This window comes from Schistocerca americana, chromosome 5 (genome assembly GCF_021461395.2).
Source record: "Schistocerca americana isolate TAMUIC-IGC-003095 chromosome 5, iqSchAmer2.1, whole genome shotgun sequence".
Lineage (NCBI taxonomy): Eukaryota > Metazoa > Arthropoda > Insecta > Orthoptera > Acrididae > Schistocerca > Schistocerca americana.
The window spans coordinates 450702331-450725303 of NC_060123.1; the positions used below are offsets into that span (position 1 = coordinate 450702331).

At 37.9% G+C, this 22973-nt stretch overlaps 1 protein-coding gene across 7 annotated transcripts in view; it reads right to left on the reverse strand.

Annotated features, from left to right (window-relative positions):
- Positions 1 to 646: 646 nt before the first annotated feature.
- The window catches only part of LOC124616753 (DNA-binding protein P3A2), a 127727-nt gene continuing 105400 nt past the window's right edge, over positions 647 to 22973 (reverse strand). For 3 of the 7 annotated variants that reach the window (XM_047145122.1, XM_047145124.1, XM_047145123.1), the window contains exons 12-13: positions 8832 to 9114; positions 650 to 5147 (exon numbers count right to left, since the gene is read on the reverse strand). In XM_047145122.1, the coding sequence (XP_047001078.1) occupies positions 5143 to 5147; positions 8832 to 9114 (288 nt within the window). In that variant the 3' untranslated portion in view covers positions 650 to 5142. Of the gene's footprint in view, positions 5148 to 8831; positions 9115 to 22973 lie in introns of all 7 variants that reach the window. The other 4 variants (XM_047145127.1, XM_047145125.1, XM_047145128.1 and 1 more) reach the window with 4 other exon arrangements.

A 22973-nucleotide genomic window follows, 5' to 3' on the forward strand; every position in this document is an offset into this window, starting at 1 on the left:
CAATAGAGACTGACTGAGAACATGCCCTGTAACTGCAATGCTAATACAGCCCACTACTGTGTAACTTCCCACATTCTTAACACGATTAACATTTACAGTATTTAAGATTATATCACTCCACACTAATCTGGTACAGTTCTTTCATGCAGGCACATGTTACTCCTCCCACTCCCTTTTAAAATATACCCACTATCTTTCAAGGCAAATAACAAACTGATATTTTTACTGACACTGGGCAATTACAAAATATGAAGACCAGCATTTGTTTGGGTTGACGAGGACTGAATTACTGACCAGTTCTTACCTCCAGAAGGCAAAATTAGTACTGTCAATTGACACACACAACATGAAATTGATATACTTCCTAGCTTTTAGAAGTAATAGTTCCTTCTTTGGGTGGTTAGAGGTGGAAAGTTGAAAAAGGTTGAAAAGGAAGGGACGGTCACTCAGACTCCAGGATGAAATGGAACCCCCTGCACTGAACATGAGAATAGAGCAGGGGAGCGTTCCAAACTCTTGTTCAATGTATATCTAGAATATAAATAACTTGGAAATGAACTAACATCAATAAAGAGGTCTCAATTTTATTTGAACCCCACAATTTGGTCATCTCGTACACAGACGATGAATCAGACAAAGAAAGCTGCACAGTCAAATATTCATTGAAAATTATACTATCCACAGGAAAGCATTCTTGTGAATAGCTATAAGGAAACTTAAACAATTTAGTCAAAATTGGCATAGAGACTATCAACCCAACTTATGAATATACTGAAAATATAATGCACACAAATTGCAAGAAAAACTCACAATATCTGCTATCAGCAATACTGATGACTCTCCAGTCACAAATAATATTGATTTTACACGTGAGGATACTATTCCAATATTATATACATAAAAGCACTTGTAAAAAAGCATGTAACGATTTGGAAGAGAAAAATTCGAGAAGAGAAAAACATCTATCAAATGACTGTATACAAGATGTTAATGAGATCGTATTTAGCACTGCCAAAGAGTTTAGGACGGTGAAGCCAACTATTACCAGTTTTTTGTGAGCAGAAAAAAATTTACAGATATATAAAATGAATCTTTCATTCAGCATCAGAGGGAACATTGTTTTGATACGTCTTGGCAAACAAACTATGTGCCAGCCTCGGGCTCCCAGACCCTTGCCTTTCACATGCAATGTTCTTTCTGACTGAGCTATCATGCATGACCTGCCGTTAAGACTTCATTTCAGCCAGTATCTCTCCTCTCTTTTTCAAACTTTATATCTCTCTTGCATACTTAGCGGAACTAGCATTCCTGGAAGAAAGCATATCCCTACTACACAAAAGCAAATCATGTAAGCACAGGTCTAAAACGAAGGACAAACTAAAATTCTAATTTGAATTTAGTCCAAATACATCTCAAGAACTATTTATGAACCTAAGGAATATGTTACTTGTTTTTCACTTTGTTTAAAATCTAAGATGGTGGCATGAAACAGAAATTTTCCCATTTTGAAATAGGCACATAAATGTAATTTCAGTGCTTTCCACTAATGTTTTTCAGTAAACCATTTATCACCATATTCTCGACTGTGAATATGGTGATAAATGGTTTACTCTCACTTACATTTATAAAAACCCATTTATATTCATTACATTACTTCAATTTTCAGTATCTGAAGTAACATGATCAAGTATCAACGTAGTAATTGAGAATCAAGAGAACAAATATTTTGAAAATTGTTTCTTAATTTATTTAACACACAGTTATCTGATATAGAATTGTTGAACATCAAATACTACACTATTAAATTCTTCCATACAATGGTGTAGCTGAGAAAGAGAATAATGGCTTTTTTTCTACAATAGTAAAAAAAAGTCTGTTAGGTAATTTACACAAATAGCATGAACACATGCAACTGCCAGGTTGTATTATACAATTTCAGACACAAACAGCACTTATTCTTAAATAATTGCACATATTCATTACTGAGAGTTTTGAATTAAAAACTTACAAGTCACACGATTTCCAAGAATTACAGTCTAACTTGAAACATTCATCTTTGATCGCCACTACTCACTGCCCACAATATACAAGTAAAAACACAATACATCACATTCAGTACCTGAACACAGTATTTCGATGCTCTGAACGACCATTCTGCTCCTCTCATTTCATTCATCTCTTACAAACATCCATTAATTATTAACCCTTCCCCCCCCTCCCCACCTCTCTCCCTTTCATAACACACACACACACACACACACACACACACACACACACACACAAAAATAAGTTATGATGGTAGGGACAGCACCCTGGGACTTAATGGTGTTTCCCAGGGATCTACTGCGTATTTATTTCGATTTTATGCGTAATATTTCAATGTCCAACCCAGCCATCCTCTTCAGGTGCTAAGAGTTTTGCTGTTGAGCATACTCACTACCTGGACTCCTAGCAGTCTCTGTATTATTGTTCACTCGCACCACTATTTGTAGCCGAGTTTGATTCCTGAGGCCCACAACACCGTTTGAAGTTCTTTTGTTTTTCAAAGACTGTACTGATATTCCGTGAAATGCAAATTCTCTCAGTGTTTTCCAGCTCTGGTGGAAGTGAAGGTCACTTAGATCTTAACAATTTGAGAACCAAACCACAAGCGTTGTTTAAACTGAAATCTCCAGCCTTGTTTATTAAATTTTCTTAAATCCATACTTCAATAAAAAACATGTTAGACAGGGATGAGGTTTCAAATTAAACCTAGCTTGGGATCTGGCATGCAATTTATTAAGATCTTGCTGGCCACCACATCCACCAAAGATGAGAAATGCTGAGAGGATTTGCATTTCATGGAATATCTGTGCAGGCTCTGAAAAACAAAAGGGCACAGTCGGCATTGGGAATCAAACTCTGCTACAAATACTGGCATGAGACCAACCCAGCTCACAGTCTGGATGGAGCCCAGGCAGCAAGTACACATAACAAAACTTACAGCACCTGAACAGGATGGCTGGGTTACTTGTTAAAATACTGTGCACAAAATGGAAACAGCAGCTTGACAGAACAACTGGACGTACACAATTAAATAACTGCCCCGAGAAAACCTGAGAGATCACATCCTAGGACTTTATACACACCACAGAGTTCTGGAATATGGGGACAGCATCTTTCTAAATAAAGGTCTTTTAGTTGCAACTGCAGTGATCTGCAGCCAGTTAAGCCACTATGAGAAAGCAATAAAGCTCTTCACTAACATGAAATCCTTAGTGTGAAGCTGAGTACTGTAAAAATCTCTAGAGGGCTTGAAATTGTTAGCACACCTAAGTCCCATGTGATGCAATTTGTATCACTGTCTCCTTCTGTGCTGTATACATTTTGAAAAATAAATAACTCAATGCACTATTGATATCATTTCTAAAGCAATCATGGTTAAAATGAAATTTCTGTGGGAAGAAGAAAATAAATCTTAATACTCACATAACAATACCACGTAAACAACATACATCAGAGGCTCTGTGATCTATATAACAATGATTAAAACCACCAGACACAAAGTGATATTGGAATGACAATTGCTAATGAATAGACTTTTGAATATGAAAATGTGATCTTTCAGAATGAATGTTATCCAAATTAAATGTCTGAATATCCCTCACCAATAACCGGATGTACAAACGAGCACACGCACGCACGCTCACACACTCCCAAGCGCACGCACGTTTGCGCACTTGCCCTCGCTCACACACTCCTAAGCATGCACACGTTCACACACACACACACACACACACACACACTCTTCTCTATTTTATTTACTCCTTTGTGCAGGGTGCCCACTCATATTTAACACTATTAGTAACAATTCTTCAGTCTTTCTCTTATTTTTCATGTATGACTAAATTTATGGTACATAGACTGAATATGCAATGTTCACAAAATGTGACAGCTGACTCAATACCTAAGTTTACTACACTAAGTTCCAATTTTGAAAATAGCTAAAGATGCTTCCTTCTGCCATTGTCACTCGTTTCATGATTTGTTTGCGAACCTCACCATCATTACATATTTTATTGAAATCCAACAAGCACAGAATACACAATCAAAGCTCAGTGTATCAGGCTTACATGTTCACTCTGTTTCTGAATATTATATGTATGTATTCATTTTATTTTTAAAAAATCTTTTATTACAGCCTAATTGCACAGTGTTTTCACACCATCACTATTACACTGTCAACATTTTTGACAAATTAAGTTTTCAAAATGTGCCAGGAGCAAAATGGTTTTTATTCAGTGATACCACAAAAACATAATACAAGCAACAATGACCAGAAACATATTGGTCCTTTTGACAGCAACTCACGGACAACATGCTTGTTAAATAGAACAGCAGCCCAAACACATTTTATCTTGTTTTGCATTTTTCAGCAACTGCACAAATCATTACCGGTTTTCCATGTGAGAGGACACCCTGTATTTAAGCTCACAAATATAAAATGTAAATATTTCCTATGGCACAAAGATCACAGGAAAATGACTATTCAGTGTCGTGCTTGCAATACATCAGTCTAAATGCATTATTTCATGAACTGTTCAGACATACTCACTGGTCCTCTGGACCATAGAGCTGAGGTTCACTGCTTCATAAAACCCTTTATATTTCTCATAGGTCACTTGTAATGAAAAACATGACTAGGTAGATGCATAACACATTCTACCACCCTCTCCTTCATCCAGTACTATAATACTTCCTAGTTATTTTACATTGTCTGATCAATCACATATTAACGAAAGTATATAACATAATTTGGTACTCACAACAAACTATACATTACACAATTAAAAAAAAACAACAGAACTGCACAATAAAGTGCGACAACAGAACATTTCGCTATTTGTTGGAACAACAAAATAGTATGTAACACAATTTCAGCTGATACCTTTTTAAAGGAACTTCTTCAATTTTACCCTTGCTCCTGTTTTTAAAAATACCTGAACAACAAGAATAACTCCTACAAACAAAAACGAGAGCAACTGGCAACTTGCTTATTTATTCACTTTCAGTCACATATTAAGCTTCTTATATGCCAAAGAAGAACATTACTGGAAGCTGCATATATTGTTGGCAGAGAACAGATCACCTCACATCTTAGGTTCATCCTGAAATAAGGGAGTAAAGGCAGGCATTACTATCCCAATGGTGGTTTCTGTGCAAGTCAAGTGCAAGAACCAGTCACTGTATAATTAAAATTCACAAAAGTAAAGCAGAATACAACACAAACATATGTGGGACAAAGAAGAACATATACTTAACAAAAAAGCTGAGGAAAACCTGACAAAACACAAGTGATAAAACAGATAATGAATCTCCAGCTTTTGAAAATTTATGTGCCAGGCAGAAGAAGCCGAGACAGAATCTGAGAGAGAAAGGTGCAGGAAATTAAGCAAAAAGTAACTGTAGAATTTGATTTCTGTTGGTATAGCCCACAGTGATTTCTGTCAATATCCATACCATCTGACTTGTCTAAATGAGGCTTAGAGGTGTAATTTCCAACTCTCTCGTATCACAGTATATCTCCCCCCTCCTCCTCTTCCTCTTAACTAACTGCCTCGTCACTAAGATTTTCAAAATTAGAGATTCAAGATATGTATCTTTTATTCACCTCGCTTGTGTCTGATAGTTTTCCTATGCTTTCACATTTTATCAACTGGTAAGTAAATGTCCATTTCAGTCCAACATAATCATTACTGTATTATTAAAAATTTTGTTAAGACACTCTTAAGGTATATCAAATTACCAGACACACTATTACAATACATTAACAGTCACATGAACCGTTAACACTTCTACCAATTTTCTAGCTATTGTGTTCTCATTACATTGCCTAGCATATTAGGAATATCACATTTCATGCGAACATCATGCTTCTCCTAGAACTACAAATATATTCACATTGAATGAATGTCAGATGCGTTGCAGTAAATATGCAAAAAAAAAAAAAAAAAAAAAAAAAAAAAAAAAAAAAAAAAAAAAAAAAAAAAAAAATGCAAATTTTAAAGTTCTTTAAACATATTTCCCAAAATACTGATTCTTCATAATGATATGTGCCTGATGGAGAATTACACAGATGCCACAGTACAATTTTTACAGTGAATGGTTCTTCTAGTTTCCTCTGCAATCAACTGTTAATACAGTAATTTGCCTAGAAATAGTTCCCTAAAATAGACTGTGTTAAAGACAACAGGCACAAGTTAAAAGGTGACTCTACAACTGAAATCCACGCACGACCACCCGTGCGCGCGCCCACACCCACCCACCCACCCACACACACACACACACACACACACACACACACACACACACACACACACAGAGGGAGGGAGAGAGAGGGAGAGAGAGGGAGAGAGAGAGAGAGATGCTGGACCAGGATAGTAAGCATTCTCAGTATTCTAAAAGTGTCAAAGATTGATATATCTGCAATGAGGCAACAATATATGCAACAGTCCAGTACATTACTAGCAAAAACTGATAAAAGTTACTACTTCATTACAATTAATCAACATTTTGGTAACACAAACTTATTGTGTGTTGGTAAAAAATTTGGTAAAATTAACAATGTCAACAGAGTGCTGATGAGTTCATGCAACTTGCCTGTTACCCTCTACTTTTGGTGGAGCACGAAGTAAAATAACTGTACACTATAAACAGATCAACAAAGTATCACTAGCATTTTACACTAGAATGTATCATAAAATAAAGTTTCTTTGGTAACTTCATTCCCTGCATTTGCTCTTAATGAAGCACTTGGGAACATTATAATGTGCTTTCTGATACCAATTTCTGTTAGAAACCAGAAATAAGTAGAATAAAGACTGGTTGGATTTTATTATGTGCAATGACTATTCCAACGCAGATGTCAGGTTGATATAAAAACAAGAGAAAATCTTAAATTTCTTTCCAGATGCCCAGTTTATGACATGGCACGAAACTGTAATGAATTCTGTTACCCTAAGAGGCTACTTATGCCTGAACAAACTCGATAGCATGCAAACACGAGGGGGAAAAAAAACAAATGTTGTGATGACATTTGTGCAATTATAAGTTTCAGCACTGATTTACTGTTTCACGTTTTTGCAATGAAATGTGAATATGGAGAAGATACAGAAAAAGTGAAAGCTTTAAGCTAAGATATGACAAGCACAATACAAATTTATATCATACTGTGTAAAAATTTATAAATATTAACACTGCAAAGGATTTTCATTAATTTTTCATTATTTACAAATATTTATGGTACAAAAAAATGAAAATTCCAATAAAATACTTGCATAAAATATTAATTATCAGAAGTATTTACATCTGGGAACAAAATACTCAACCCTGACTGAACGTTCAAGTAATATAATTACTGTTTTATAGTGTAACTTATTTGGCCCACAAAGCACTACAGCAGTGAGCAGTGGATTCCTGGTTGGCTGTAGACTTTGAAATTAGATGTTTATAGTTCTCACATGACCCAGCATATCATGTACAATTTATGGTCTATCAAAGTAAACAAATGCTGTAAAGGAAAAATCACTACTGTGTAAAAATAATATTTCATGTACTGGGTCCATGGGAAATATTTCAACTATCACAAGATATTTAATACTAATCAAGAGAAAGACATTGTTTTTGGAAATGTCTTCAAGATTATACTTGATCCCAGCAGAAAATGACAAACAACAACATGGTGATCTTTCTCTTTTAACATTAAAGCTCATGGAGATCTGTATCCATAGCTCCTTAATAATATTAAAAACTTTATCTGGTATGTGAATGATTTAATTCACTATGAACAGATTTCATACACATATTTTGATAATCTCTGTGCAAGATAATGCTCACAGAAATTTGACCAAATAATTTGTATGCATAAGATTATTAGTTCTTGCAAATGAATGTTGAAGAAACAAATATTATTTATGACAGATGTAGTTTTCTTACCGCGTAAGTGAGGAACACTTCACATCCACAACTCACAGCTGAAGTAATGTTGACGATTTTGTTTTGAAATAACTGAAGCTCTGTATTCATTACAAAGGGGAGGAAACACAGCGCTCTGACCTCTGTCAGATCATAATGGTACCAATAACTTTGGAATTTTTAACTGATCTTAAAGTTCAAATACTATAGTTGCACTTTACTAATACTGCAACATTAAATAAAAACTGTAGCAGTATGTGTTACTAGATGACTGAATAAACAACATAGTTTTACAGATTAAATACCATACACATGTGATACTGCAACATTGAGTGAAACTCTCTGTTTAAAGCTACAGACTTACTTCATGTGAGAGGAACACACACTTGTTGGTAGTGTCACTCTTCCAAAAGAGAAAGGTACCAAACCAAACTCTACGAAAAGGACTCACAAACTACAGCAGATGGAAAATAAACTACAAACTCCAAAACTTGTCCTGCACTTTGGACACATGGTACTGAGAGAGACAGAAACAGACAGTGGAGCTGTCATCTCTTGACGAGTCTCAAAACAGGTACTAATGTAAAGGAGTCTTCAATTATTTCTCCAGTTCTGGTGAAGTAACCCATTTTCAGGTATCCTCTGCAAGAGCTACACTCCACGACAACTCAAAGCCTTGAGATGACTAGGGGCCGTAAGTCGTCACTGATCAGAACTCGATCCACCTGTACCGGACACTGATGTCGGCGCAGGTGCCTCTTCCTCTTTGACATCGATGCTGACCTCCACTACCGACGATTCTCCTGGGCCGACAGCCGCAGACCTCTTACCAGCCGGCGTGGTCGGTCTGTGAGGTGGGGTCTGCACTGGTGCATTACCTGGAGTTGATGAGCTGTCCTTGAGAGACAGTAACTGCATAGTCGATCTGTGAGGAGGGGTATGTACAGCTGCATTACCTGGAGTTGGTGGGCTCTCTTTCAGAGACAGAACCTGCAGTAGCTGTGGTTCACCAGGGACACTAACTAGCTGGTGCGGTCCCAGCAACTGCTGGGGCGTTACTGTGATAGCCTCCACCTCTGTGGCAGCAGATGCATCACCCCCTGGCTCTGCCTTTGGTACCTGTACCATTGGTGTCACCACCTGGAACAGACGGTCTTCACCCTGCCGGGGAAGAACCATAACCTTGCTTACTGATTAGGTTTGAGCACCAAGAGATGCAACCACATGCATCTTTACATAATTTCTGTCAATATTTTCAGCCTACTTTCAGAATGAAACTACAATATTCTGAATTTTTACTATACCTTTCAGACTTTTATTTAAATCATCCTGATATTTAGTATACAGGGCAAAGTCAACTGATTAGGAAAGAGACTTTGTATTTTTGCACCACCATTTCAGTTTCATTCAGCAAGCAAATGGTGGAAGAGGTTTTCAATTTTCATTATTGATTGTATAGATTATATTTAAAAAAATAATCATAGTAATTATGTAGCATGGATTTTATAGGAAACACTTATGTATTTGAAAGTATAGACAATAACCTACAGAGTTTTTACCTTGTCTAAAGCAACATTGCTATGGACACACCCTGACAAACTTACAGTCAGCCACTTTACCATTTAAAACTGGTGAATGTCAACCAATAATCATTAACTTATGCTTTACACAAACAATATGAATGCCTCTTTACAGACAGCACACACATGTTTAAGTATATTTTCACTGACAGTCTAATGAATAATTCTTGGTTAAACTTCGTTACGTAGGTAACACGCAATCCAATCAAAGTTTGCCCTGCATACTAAAACGTGTGTACCAAATATGTTGCACTGGTGATCATAAACTAACTTTAATGATCAGTGCTTACTGAAGTCATATTTATTAAATCATAATTCCAACTGGTTTTTAGAAGTACAGTTGTTTTATTTTTAGTGTACTTAAAAAATAACCAATACAGCAAAAAAATTTCCAAAAACTGGAGGCACTGTATTTAGTTACTTATTAGTATTCAGTCAGCTCCAAGTCAATCATTTCTGTTTCAATAAATGTAAATAGTTATTTCTACTTCATGCAATATTTATATTAATTTTTAATTAGTGACCAACTTTGACTTTAAATAAATAATGCATTATCTTTGTCTGTCAACAGTGATTTAAGAACTGTTTTACACGTAGATACTGGGAGGTTTCTCCATATAGCTGACACTTTTTGTTCCAGTCCAGCTCTAAATTCTTTGATTACCCTTTGTAACAGCTCAATTGTCATTTGCATGCTGTTACACTTATGCATGTAGTTACTGGGTCTGTTGTCAAGAAACAAATCACATGATGCTGGGTACTGATCTCTTCAGTTGACGTTTTTACACTCTGGTTTATAAAATAATGCCTATAATTGGAATGACAAACTTCTATATACTATACATGATACCTTTATTTACAAATATCATAAAGATGACTTTTTTCCTCCTGATTAGCGATTAGTACCACATCTGAAAATACACAATGAACCAAAACTCAAAGCATGAAGCAATTTAAATCACAATAGCAATCTAGTCTGTCACTAACTGCAACTTATATACTCATATGACCATCAAAATTATTACACAATGGAAGCAATAATTAAATCTGATGAGGTACGTGTTTCGTTTCATGTTTACAAAAGTAATTATTTTTTAAAGGATTTATATCCCACCAGTATGCTAAGCTGAGGGAGAATTCTTAAAATGTAAATCGCAACTTCATAACACAACAGGCTTGCACACTTGTTAACACCAAATTTCTATTTATATTTTCACACTGTTAAAGTAAGGAAACACTTCACCTTGAATTTTAATTCTGCTCTTTAACTTTTCTTTTACTTGCTTAATTGCTTTTTCAATGTATAGCTTGAGCAGTGGAGGCGGAAGACTATATTCCTATCTTAACACACTTCTTAATCCAAGCACTTCATTTTGGTCTTCCAATCTTATTGTTATACTACCCATCTTTCCCTACAGCATAACTCTATTTTTCTCAGTATTTCAAACACCTTGCACCATTTTGTATTGTCAAATGCTTTGTCCAGGTCAACAAATCCTATAAATGCACCTTGATTTTTCATCCATCTTGCATCCATTATCAACTGCAATGTCAAAACTGCCTCTCTGATGCCTTTACCTTTCCTAAAGCATATCTGGTCATCATCTAACAGATCCTCAATTTTGTTTTCCATTCTTCTTTATATTATTCTCGGCAGCAACATGGATGCATGAGGTGTTAAACTGATTGTGCAATTTTTTTCCCACTTGTTGACTCTTGCAATTTTGGGAATTGTATGGACGATTTTCCGAAAACCTGCCAGTCTTGTACATTCTACACGCTGTTGTGAATAACCATTTTGTTGCCACTTCCTTCAATGATTTTAGAAATTACAATAGAATGTTATCCATCCCTTCTGCCTTATTTGATTTTAAGACTTCCAAAGCTATTCTAAACTCTGTTTCGACTACTGGGTTCCCTTTCACTTCATAAGATAAGTCCTCCCTATTACAGAGGCCCTCAATCTACTCTTTCCACGTATCTGCTCTCTCCTCTTCATTTAACAATGGAATTCTAACTGAACTCTTAATGTGACTCGTATTTCTGTATTCTTGAACTTCCCAAAACATTTCTGTACTACCTTTTTATGTCGATCACCTGAAGTAGTACTACTGTTGCCCACAGTCTCTTCAGAGTTACCTTTCTTGAACCTATGTTTTTCTCTCCAGCTTCAGTGAGTGCCCTTCCAAGAGATGTTCATTCCTTTTCAACTGAAATGCCTTCTGAGCTATTCATTATCACAGAATCTACAGCCTCAGAAACATTCCAGTGTATCTCTTTATTCCTTAGCACACCTGTACCTCACTTCTTGGCACACGATGCTTCCCGACTAGTCTCTTAAAGTGTCTGGAATTGAGTATTTACTATTATTAGATGAAATTTATTGCAGAGCTTAGTGTTTCTCCTCTTTTATTCTTAGTACCAACCCCATATTCTCCTGTAATCCTTTCTTCTATTTCCTTCCCTACAACCATATTTCAATAGCCCGTGGCTATTAGATTCTCAACTCCCATTACATCCTCAAGTATCCATTCAATATTCTGATATACTTTCTCTGTTCCTCACCTTCAGATTGTGACGTCTACATATATACCTGAACTACTGTTGTCCATGTTGGTTTGCTGTCAACCCCTATCAGAAAAATCCTGTCTACGAACTACTCACGGTAACTACTCTCTGTCCTAGTCATAATGAAGCCTACTCTTGCTATACCATTTTCTGCATATTACCCTGTAATCGTAAGACCACAAATCCTTGTCTTCTTCCCATTTAACTTTACTGACTACCACTATATCTGGATTGAGCCACAGCATTTCCCTTTTTGGATTTTCTAGCGTCCCTACCACATTCAAACTTCTGATATTCCACACCCTAACTCATACTATACTATCCTTTTGTTGGTTATTCAATATTTTTATCATGGCCACCTCCTCCTTGGCAACCCCCTCCCCTCCCAGAGATCTGAATGGAGAACTTGTTGATTGATTTGGGGGAGGGGACCAAACAACGAGGTCGTCGGTCACATTAGATTCGGGAAGGATGGGTAAGGGAGTTGGCCATGCCATTTCAAAGGCATCATTCCAGCATTTGCCTGAAGCGATTTAGGGAAAGGACGGAAAACCTAAATCAGGATGGCAGGACGTGACTTTTAACAGTCATCCTCCCGAACGTGAGTACAGTATGCTAGCAACTGTACCTCTTCACTCAGTGGGGGACTAGTCCAGAATCTTTTACCAATGGAGAGATGATCATGACATTTTTTTCAATTACAGGCCACATGTCCGGTGAGTACACATTGTGTGTCTTTAATGCAGTGGTTTCCATTGCCTTCTGCATCCTCATGCCGTTGGTCATTGCTGATTCTTATGCCTTTTAGGGGCATCTTTCCATGCCAAGGACAAGAGAGTGCCATTAGCATCTGTCCGTCCCTCCACCCCCTTTGACAAGGCCACCACTGTTGGTGATTTTTATTCAAAATTTAAGCTGTGACACAGTTCAAACCCAGGACAGATGGTGTTTTGATTACCAATAAAAGGTGCTACCCCTGCACCAAAGGTGCACTATAAACACCAGTTTAACAACATACTATCTGAGAGAAACATTAACATCCAATTAATTTTTAGACCTTTACTGTTTTTGGAAAATCACCTGTGTAAAAGGGTAAAATTGCAACAGATAAGTTAGTGCTGGGAGTACTGTATGTGACCTTGGACTTTTTGATGCAGAAAAAAACATGCAGTTTGAATATATTAATATATGGATGTGATTGCCATGAATTCTGTATGTGAAATTACTGAGCAACACTACTGGATACTGTGCAATATTTTACAATGAGTAAATATTAGTCTATTTGTGAATAAATGGAGATTTACAACAAATTATACAGCTAGTGTTTTTGTTTGAGAGACGACAGCAAATATTAAACCTTTCTCCACAATATGAGGACCCACCCTTTTCAACTTGGAGGAGACCAACATGACCAAGGCTGAGTACAATACCTTTTTTATACACCATTAGTCGTTCTTGCTGATGTGGAGTTTGTAAATCTCAAATCCTGTGAAACGCACTTGGCACTTCCAGACAAAAAAAGCTGAATGCTATTTATCAAAGCATACAACAGACATTGAATCCAAAAGTTTAAATCTTTCTGCTGGACATCTATGATGACTTGATAATTTGTGCCAGACCTGGACATGAACCTTACTACTGCTTCAAAACTCTGCAACCAGAAAATGTCTGAAGGAGCATGTGGAAATAGCACCACAAATTTTATCAATTTGATGGAAGCACTGTGTAATCAGTTTTAACAGCTGAATTTGATCAAATCGGAAGTCACATACAGAATATTCATTTCCTAAATACTGATCTATGTATATACATACTGAATTTACAAGCATAGCTACATGTAACCGTAGATAGAAACAATACCAAAAGACAATAATACAAAAAAGCCTAACATGAGCACAAATCACGTTAGGGAAATATTGTGGAAATAATAACTATGTAATAATTTTCTATGTATTGAAATGTACTGCTGACATTGAAAGGAATCAATAAGATCATCTGGATCTTTTGTAATTTGTGAAAACATACAATGAGTGCAATGTAATTTAGCCAACATTACTGCTGTCATATTTCAGTGTAATATTAACCCAAATGTATTTCTATTAAATGTTCTTAAACTCTTCATGTGTTCAAAGCTATAGAAACAAATTAACATATTAAAATTGTACAATTCATGGTTAGGGCATTATTAGGAAATGTAAACATATCTAACATTCTGATAGCCTGGTGAACCTATCTGTTTATATTATATGCCTAATATTAGATATTCATTCAGATCATCCACCACTAGGCACCCTTGTGTGAACACTCATTAATTTTAAAGCACAGAAGAACCGGTTTTATAATTAGTTTACTGTTTCTCCCTGTCGCATCCTTTGGCTTAACTCCTGTTCAGGGAATTCAGTGAAACTGATGTTCATATTTTATCTCTCAATTTTCTAGAGATTCCATAAATTGCACTCCCAGTATCTCTCGGGCAGTTTCCTTTCAAGTTATGCAACTGGATATGAATATATGAGCTCCCTCGAATTTCAATGTTACCTATATTTTCCCTCCTGTATAAGAAGTCTTTCTTGTTTTCAACAGGGACATGTCTGCCTCGATAGCTGAGTGGTCAGTACTGCGGAATGCTATGGAAAGAGGCCCGGGTTCGATTCCCGGCTGGGTTGGAGATTTTCTCTGCTCAGGAACTGGGTGTCGTGTTATCATCATCATCATCATCATCATCATCATCTCATCCCCATCAACATGCAAGTTGCCGTAGTGGAGGCAACTAAAAAAGACGTGTACCAAGCTTCCGGTCTAGCCGACGGGAGGCTCTAGCCACCAGACATTTTGTTTTTCAACAGGGACATTACTTTCGATAGGCTGTAAAATTTTAACTACAGTACTGCAATTGGATCAACATTTGTTTTATAATTAGCTTCACTTTCTGGTCTACAATCCTGGAAAATTACATCCACTATCCCTTCTTCATTATTACGCTTTTCAAATTTATCAAATACTCTGTAGTAAGCTTCCCTAATCTGTCCAAAAAGCAATTCCTCTCTTTTGACTTGATCTGCATACTTGGACACTATACAACAACAATGAAACCCTGCTTTTACACTTTTGAAAATACTTAAGTGTAAAATCCAGGAAAATGTAAAATGTGGGAAATAACATTTTAAACTGTAAAAGTTACGTACTGGATACCCCCTAACACTAGAGGGAAACATTCCACGTAGGAAAAATATATCTAAAAACAAAGATGATGTGGCTTACCAAACGAAAGCGCCGTCAGGTTGATAGAGACACAAACATACACACAAAATTCAAGCTTTCGCAACAAACTGTTGCCTCATCAGGAAAGAGGGAAGGAGAGGGAAAGACGAAAGGATGTGGGTTTTAAGGGAGAGGGTAAGGAGTCATTCCAATCCCGGGAGCGGAAAGACTTACCTTAGGGGGAAAAAAGGACGGGTATACACTAGCGCACGCGCATGCACGCACACACACACACACAGAGACACACACACACAGATACACAGACACTTCCATCCGCACATACACAGACACAAGCAGACATTTGTAAAGGCAAAGAGTTTGGGCAGAGATGTCAGTCGAGGCGGAAGTAAAGAGGCAAAGATGATGTTGAATGACAGGTGAGGTATGAGCGGCGGCAACTTGAAATTAGCGGAGGTTGAGGCCTGGCGGGTAACGAGAAGACAGGATATACTGAAGGGCAAGTTCCCATCTCCGGAGTTCTGACAGTTTGGTGTTAGTGGGAAGTATCCAGATAACCCGGATGGTGTAACACTGTGCCAAGATGTGCTGGTCGTGCACCAAGGCATGTTTAGCCACAGGGTGATCCTCATTACCAACAAACACTGTCTGCCTGTGTCCATTCATGCGGATGGACAGTTTGTTGCTGGTCATTCCCACATAGAAAGCTTCACAGTGTAGGCAGGTCAGTTGGTAAATCACGTGGGTGCTTTCACACGTGGCTCTGCCTTTGATCGTGTACACCTCCCAGGTTACAGGACTGGAGTAGGTGGTGGTGGGAGGGTGCTTGGGACAGGTTTTACACTGGGGGCGGTTACAAGGGTAGGAGCCAGAGGGTAGGGAAGGTGGTTTGGGGATTTCATAGGGATGAACTAAGAGGTTACGAAGGTTAGGTGGATGGCGGAAAGACACTCTTGGTGGAGTGGGGAGGATTTCATGAAGGATGGATCTCATTTCTGGGCAGGATTTGAGGAAGTCGTATCCCTGCTGGAGAGCCACATTCAGAGTCTGATCCAGTCCCGGAAAGTATCCTGTCACAAGTGGGGCACTTTTGGGGTTCTTCTGTGGGAGGTTCTGGGTTTGAGGAGATGAGGAAGTGACTCTGGTTATTTGCTTCTGTACCAGGTCGGGAGGGTAGTTGCGGGATGCGAAAGCTGTTTTCAGGTTGTTGGTGTAATGGTTCAGGGATTCCGGACTGGAGCAGATTCATTTGCCACGAAGACCTAGGCTGTGGGGAAGGGACCGTTTGATGTGGAATGGGTGACAGCTGTCATAATGGAGGTACTGTTCCTGTTGGTGGGTTTGATGTGGACGGACGTGCTTCACACCAAACCCTCTATTATAACCATATATACAGGGTGATTCAAAAAGAATACCACAACTTTAGGAATTTATAACTCTGCAACGACAAAAGGCAGAGCTAAGCACTATCTGTCGGCGAATTAAGGGAGCTACAAAGTTTCATTTAGTTGTACATTTGTTCGCTTGAGGCGCTGTTGACTAGGCGTCAGCGTCAGTTGATGCTAAGATGGCGACCGCTCAACAGAAAGCTTTTTGTGTTATTGAGTACGGCAGAAGTGAATCGACGACAGTTGTTCAGCGTGCATTTCGAACGAAGTTGTTAAACCTCCTGATAGGTGGTGTATTAAACGTTGGTATAAACAGTTTACAGAGAAAGGGTGTTTGTGCAAAGGGAAAAGTTCTGGACGGCCGAGAACGAGTGATGAAAATGTAGCACGCATCCAGCAAGCATTTGTTCGCAGCCCAGGAAAATCGACTCGTAGAGCTAGCAGAGAGCTGCAAATTCCACAATCAGCTGTATGGAGAGTCCTACGAAAAAGGTTAGTTATGAAACCTGAACGTCAACTACCCGAGGCGATGGATCGGCCGCCAGGCAGCCCGTGACAGAGCACTTCATCACTGGCCTCCAAGAAGCCCTGATCTTACCCCCTGCGATTTTTTCTTATGGGGGTATGTTAAGGATATGGTGTTTCGGCCACCTCTCCCAGCCACCATTGATGATTTGAAACGAGAAATAACAGCAGCTATCCAAACTGTTACGCCTGATATGCTACAGAGAGTGTGGAACGAGTTGGAGTATCGGGTTGATATTGCTCGAGTGTCTGGAGGGGGCCATATTGAACATCTCTGAACTTGTTTTTGAGTGGAAAAAAAAGAAACCCTTTTTAAATACTCTTTGTAATGATGTATAACAGAAGGTTATATTATGTTTCTTTCATTAAATACACATTTTTAAAGTTGTGGTATTCTTTTTGAATCACCCTGTATATATATATGGTTATAATAGAGGGAAACATTCCACGTAGGAAAAATATATCTAAAAACAAAGATGATGTGACTTACCAAATGAAAGTGCTGGCAGGTCGACAGACACACAAACATACACACAAAATTCAAGCTTTCCCTCTCCTTCCTTCTTTCCTGATGAGGCAACAGTTTGTTGCGAAAGCTTGAATTTTGTGTGTATGTTTGTGTGTCTGTCGACCTGCCAGCACTTTCATTTGGTAAGACACATCATCTTTGTTTACACACACACACACACACACACACACACACACACACACGCGCGCATCAAAAGACTTGTCAGGGACTTGTTTATTATTTAATAAAAACCACTGATATGGCTGGAACTGATTACTGTCAGGGAAGTAGCAATGTTTGACCCGATTCCATGTGTCATAACTGATGTTTTTGAAAGCCTGCAGCTGGTATTCATTATTTAAACAATGAAATACAGCACTAGTTATGTATTTTTTCATGCTTAGCACTATGCATTTTGAGAACTTTTTCTCATTGTCAAGTGCAAATATGTACATAAGTATTTTGTGTGGTGTTCGAATATGTGTGGTTCTGTGTCTCTTGCACTGTAGTCATCTTTTTGAGATTATCAGTTATCGTGCCTCATCAGTTATGCACAAACAAACAAACAAACAAACAAACACAAAAACTATCACTCACATTGTTTGTTTTTCGTAACATCACGAAATGTACATACGTAAATACCGCACTTGACAACAAGAATAAATTCTCGAAACAAGTTTTGTTCAGCATCAATAAAATATATAACTGGCACTGTGTTTCCACTACAAACATTTGATCATCTCAAAGTAAATGACGGTTTTAAAGTGAATGACGGTTTTAACTAGTGCTCCAAGTGGCCATATGCCGAAACAAGCTCAATATGGTTCGACAAAGGTGTCACGATGATCACAGCAATCACAAAACTGCATTTGCACAGCAGAGACAGTTTGGAAATAGTTGATATCTTCATTCGAATTAATCTAATAATCCCATCAGCTACCATGCCAAGTAGACCTTGGCAGAGGCGGGAGATATGGAGCGAATTGTCCGAACTTTTACATGTTTACCAGTTCAAATCACACTGGACTCGCATTCGGAAGGACGACGGTTCAATCCCGCGTCCGGCCATCCTGATTTAGGTTTTCCGTGATTTCCCTAAATCGCTCCAGGCAAATGCCGGGATGGTTCCTTTCAAAGGGCATGGCCGACTTCCTTCCCTAATCCGATGAGACCGATGACCTCGCTGTCTGGTCTCCTTCCCCCCAAAAACAACCAACCAACCAGTTCAAATCTGCTGAGTAGAGTGCCCTGGTGTCAAGAAACTTAACAATGTAATATTTGTAAACACTACTAGACAGCCAACATCATGCCAGTGACATTTTTTCTCCACAAACATTTTTCTCCACAAACATTTTTTCTCAATGCATAAATTGCCGGAAAATTTTAAATATAGGGCATAGGAAATTTGACAGGGCCAATAAAAAATGTCGTAAATGGCGGGAAAACGTTAATTCCGGGAATGTAGAAGCAGGATTATACTGTAATATGAACTGGAATAATGGGACTATCATATACTTCCCCATCTGTGCCTACATAATGTGTACCCCTGCTGCCACTTTGTGAGTAGATTTCTTATCTATCCATTTATATTATATTATATTATCAATAATTGATTATTTTTGTTGTTATAATATTACGCACAGACTGAATAACAAAAGCCAAGGATCAATTTAAATAGAATGATAAAAGGATTATATTTACTGACCCAAAGATTGGAATTTCAGGGGAAACAGAAATGTCAATGTTATGTAATGGTACCAGTAACCAGATCCGGGGGCTGGAAGAAGTTTGTGTTCCAGGTTAGGCTAAAGAACAGGGTGAAATACACTTTTCCCGTGTTAAGTGATAGTATACTTTTCCTTGGCACTGTAAAATTTATCAGTACTTTGAATGTTTATGGTTTTATATGGCGACGTAGAATTTCCCGGAACTTAAGAAAACGAAACTAAGGGGGGAAACAAAACACGTTTTGGAAAGATCTCTGATGTGCAGCAACATGTACGCTGCATAGTTTCGTGTTATGAAGGTATAACTTCGAATTCCACCAAACACCGCATGTTACTTTCCAAAGCATTGAAATCGAGATTGCGACGCGCTTCTGTAAGCCAGTCATAGCTCATGTCACGTGATCTCGCCAGCTGAAGACAGCATAGAACACGTGATGTAGTCAGCCAATAGCAAGATCACTAATAAGTAGTGCAAAAATACAAATAGGAAAAGTTAATGGTTTAAATTAATATACATAGTGTTGCTACAAGAAAAACAAAGCTTTCACATATAATAGTGGTCTCGAAGATTAATAAGCTGCAAGAGAAGCTAAGCTTCCACATATAATGTTGATCTTTTTTGCGCATGTTACACTTTGAGATGTATCACACAAATGTGCCAGTAAAATTTTTAATAACGACGTAAATTTCTGATCTTCTGGGCTCGAAATTCTTCTAGATGGTCGTCCTCAAAGAGTTGATTTTTAATTGAGAGTCAAATGCTCTGTGATTTAAGAAATTCATTGTACATTCTCACACACAGTTCATCTTATGTAAAAGGAAATTTACTTTAAAAAAGTAACGCTTTTCAAACCACCATTTGCAATATTTTCCCGTGACGTGTTAGAAACTGATTCATTTCAGCAGTTGTCAGAGAGCGCCAGATAACAGGCTCCCCTGTTCTTGCGCAGCTACGATGACGGAGGAAGCTCGTATGTTTGTACGTATAAAACATTAAAAGATTTTGCATTATGTCACAAAAGAAACAAGACATCAGAGGATACTTCAAGAGTATCGGAATTTCGTGAACCATACTAAAATGCATAATTCGGCTTAAAGCGCACGTTCGTATGTCCAGATTCGGATGTAAATTTTCTCGAGTACCACTACTGTATTGTCTCATGTTTGGTTCTTTATTATGGCATAAGGCCATGCGAGCTAGTAAACGGAAAACGTGCACTTGAAATGCAGTGAACAGTTGAAACTAACCAACAGTGTGAAATTAAACACTTCGTTTCAAATAAATTGGCTGCCTCATTGCTAAAGACTACTAAAAGTCACATCTCTTTAGCAAACCGACAAAAATAACTTCATTATTCTCCAAGGCGATTAATGCTTGACTGTCAGAAAGGTAGAGCAAATTTTAGCCTTCCGTAAACATGCGAACGTATTTTAATTCATTTGATAGCTCCCGGCCACAGAAATCCGTTTCGTTTTCATTTAATGTGAGAGCAATTAATGAAGAGGAAACAGCAAAATCACTAAACGTAAACACGGGTCACGTGGAGACTACCCACCTCCCCACTACAGCTCAGACTGCTCTGTGCATCAGCCCCGGATCTACGACATTTCCGAACCGGGGCAATATTAGGTAGTGGCGCCCAGCCACACATCCGTATCCAGAAGCGGGAGAAGGTATTACTCATACGCGACTCAACTGCGCATGCACAAGAACCCGCCCGCAACTGCTCAAACGAATCTAATGTAAACAGCTGTGACGTCATGCTCATTGGAGACAATTTGTTGTTAGGAAGCAATGCATAGTCTTTCTGAAGCATTTGACACACTTTGCTGTTGGCAGACGCTTGTATGAGCACTACGTTTTGCTGTTGTGTATGGTGCATTTCCTTTGAGACTTAAGTTTTATTTTTGTTCATTTTTCCTCTCGTTCATGTTTTGCTGCTGCAGTATTATTCTGCAGAAGCGGGATACAGTAATATCCTTTGTTGGAGTATTGATTCTTACCAGTCAAAATCACAAAAATTTAATTGAAAACTAAAACGATAATAGATTCCCGGAATTCTAAAAAATTCTTGGGTTTTTCCCGGTTTTCTCCCGGATGAAAAAATTCCCGGGTTTTTCCCAGATCTCCCGGTTCGTAGACACCCTGAAGAATTAAGTATAGAAGAGAAGACAGAACTTGATGCATTTGTATGGGAATACTGTGGTATTCTCAGGGAAAGAACTGGAAGGGTGAACGATTATAAATGCACCTTAGGATTAAAACTCCATAACCTGGTCTTTATAAAGCCCTATCGTATTCCCATTTGCAAAAGAGAAGAGGCGGTAGAGAACTTTAAAAAAAAAAAAAAAAAATAATAATAATAATAAAATGTAATAGCAGACAGTACAATAACCTGCTGGTTTTAGTATCTAAGACTGATGGGGGCATTAGATTAGTTCTTGACTCAAGACATCTGAAAAATTTTTTAGAATTTGAGACTGACCATCCTGAAAGTATAGACAAATTACTTAACAAGTTCAACAAAGTAAAATACATGACTTGCCTTGACTTGATATCTAGACATCAGACAGAATTGGAAGATGAATCCAGAAAATATAGTGTCTTAAAATATAATGCCTTCCCCTTCAATGACTACTGTGAGGTGCCTTTTGGAAAATATTTGTCAGTGGAAGAGTTTATAAGGGGGTTGGATTGTATACTGAGAAAATAATGACTAAAAAAAACTGACTATACACGTATATGAAATTTTACTCTCAACCAAAACTTGGGAAAAATACAAGGGAACTTTGACGGAAATTGACGACAAAATGAGATGGGGAGGAAAGACATTGAAGCCATCCAAATGTAAATTTGCTCTCAAACACTGTAAGTTTCTGGGACATACGATCACTAAAGGTAGGATTCTCTCTGAGAAAGAAAGTGTAAGCAGTTGCTGATTTCCTTCCTCCTAGGATTAAGTAACAAGTTCAGTCATTTTTCGGTTTACTAGGGTTCTTTCACAAATACATGAAAAAACAAGCATTAAATGCACCATGTCTCAATAAATTGCTTACAAAGAATAGTGTCTGGGAATGGGTCAATGGATGCCAATCTGCATTTGATGATATCAAAGCACAGTTAACTATGAGACTACACAGACTTGACTTATCCATCCCTTTTTGCCTTTCAACTGACAGCAATGATTTTGGATGGGTGGTTCATTTATTAAACAAAATAATAATAATAAAAAAAAGCCACGAGGTTAAAATGCATGATTCAGTTGCCTTCACTCGTAGGGGGACACACACACACACACACACACACACACACACACACACACACACACACACACACACACAGAGAGAGAGAGAGAGAGAGAGAGAGAGAGAGGAGAAAAATACTCCATTTGAGAAGAAGAACTTCTGGCTATAAATGGAGATTCCAAAAATTTAGGAACTACTTATTGGGTCACCAAGTACAGGCACATAAGATCATAAAGCCTTCAGCTATATTCAAGAATGC